This window comes from Pteropus alecto, unplaced genomic scaffold (assembly GCF_000325575.1).
Source record: "Pteropus alecto unplaced genomic scaffold, ASM32557v1 scaffold56, whole genome shotgun sequence".
In the NCBI taxonomy this organism is placed as follows: domain Eukaryota; kingdom Metazoa; phylum Chordata; class Mammalia; order Chiroptera; family Pteropodidae; genus Pteropus; species Pteropus alecto.
The window spans coordinates 1,173,639-1,174,370 of NW_006438871.1; the positions used below are offsets into that span (position 1 = coordinate 1,173,639).

Below are 732 nucleotides of genomic sequence, written 5' to 3' on the forward strand. Positions count from 1 at the left end.
TGCCCTGCTGGGGGGCCTGGCGCGCGGGGACTGCTGGCTGATCGAGGGCGACAAGGGCTTCGTGTGGCTGGCCATCTGCAGCCAGAACCAGCCGCCGTACGAGGCCATCCCGCAGCAGATCAACAGCAGCATCGTGGACCTGCGGCTGAACGAGAACCGCATCCGCAGCGTGCAGCAGGGCGCGCTCAGCCGCTTCGGCAACCTCACGTACCTGAACCTCACCAAGAACGAGATCGCCTTCGTCGAGGACGGCGCCTTCTCCGGCCAGTTCAACCTGCAGGTGCTGCAGCTGGGCTACAACCGGCTGCGCAACGTGACCGAGGGCCTGCTGCGCGGCCTGGGCCGGCTCGAGTACCTGTACCTGCAGGCCAACCTCATCGAGGCGGTCTCGCCCGGCGCCTTCTGGGAGTGCCCCAACATCGTCAACGTGGACCTGTCCATGAACCGCATCCAGCGGCTGCACAGTGCCACCTTCGCCGGCCTGGCGCGGCTGTCGGCCTGCGAGCTGTACAGCAACCCCTTCTACTGCTCCTGTGAGCTGCTGGGCTTCCTGCGCTGGCTGGCGGCCTTCACCAACGCCACGCACACCTACGACCGCATGCAGTGTGAGTCGCCACCGCACTACTCTGGCTACTTCCTGCTGGGCCAGGGCCGCCACGGCCAGCGCAGCGTCCTCAGCAAGCTGCTGTCCGTGTGCACCGATGGCGCCTACGCGGCCGAGCCCCGCCTCCT

At 67.6% G+C, this 732-nt stretch overlaps 1 protein-coding gene across 1 annotated transcript in view; it reads left to right on the forward strand.

The window, feature by feature from the left end:
- The window catches only part of ELFN1 (extracellular leucine rich repeat and fibronectin type III domain containing 1), an 8,860-nt gene that overhangs the window by 5,431 nt on the left and 2,697 nt on the right, over positions 1-732 (forward strand). Inside the window, 1 exon segment of the mRNA XM_025049572.1 lies at positions 2-726. Within this exon segment, the coding sequence (XP_024905340.1) occupies positions 2-726 (725 nt within the window).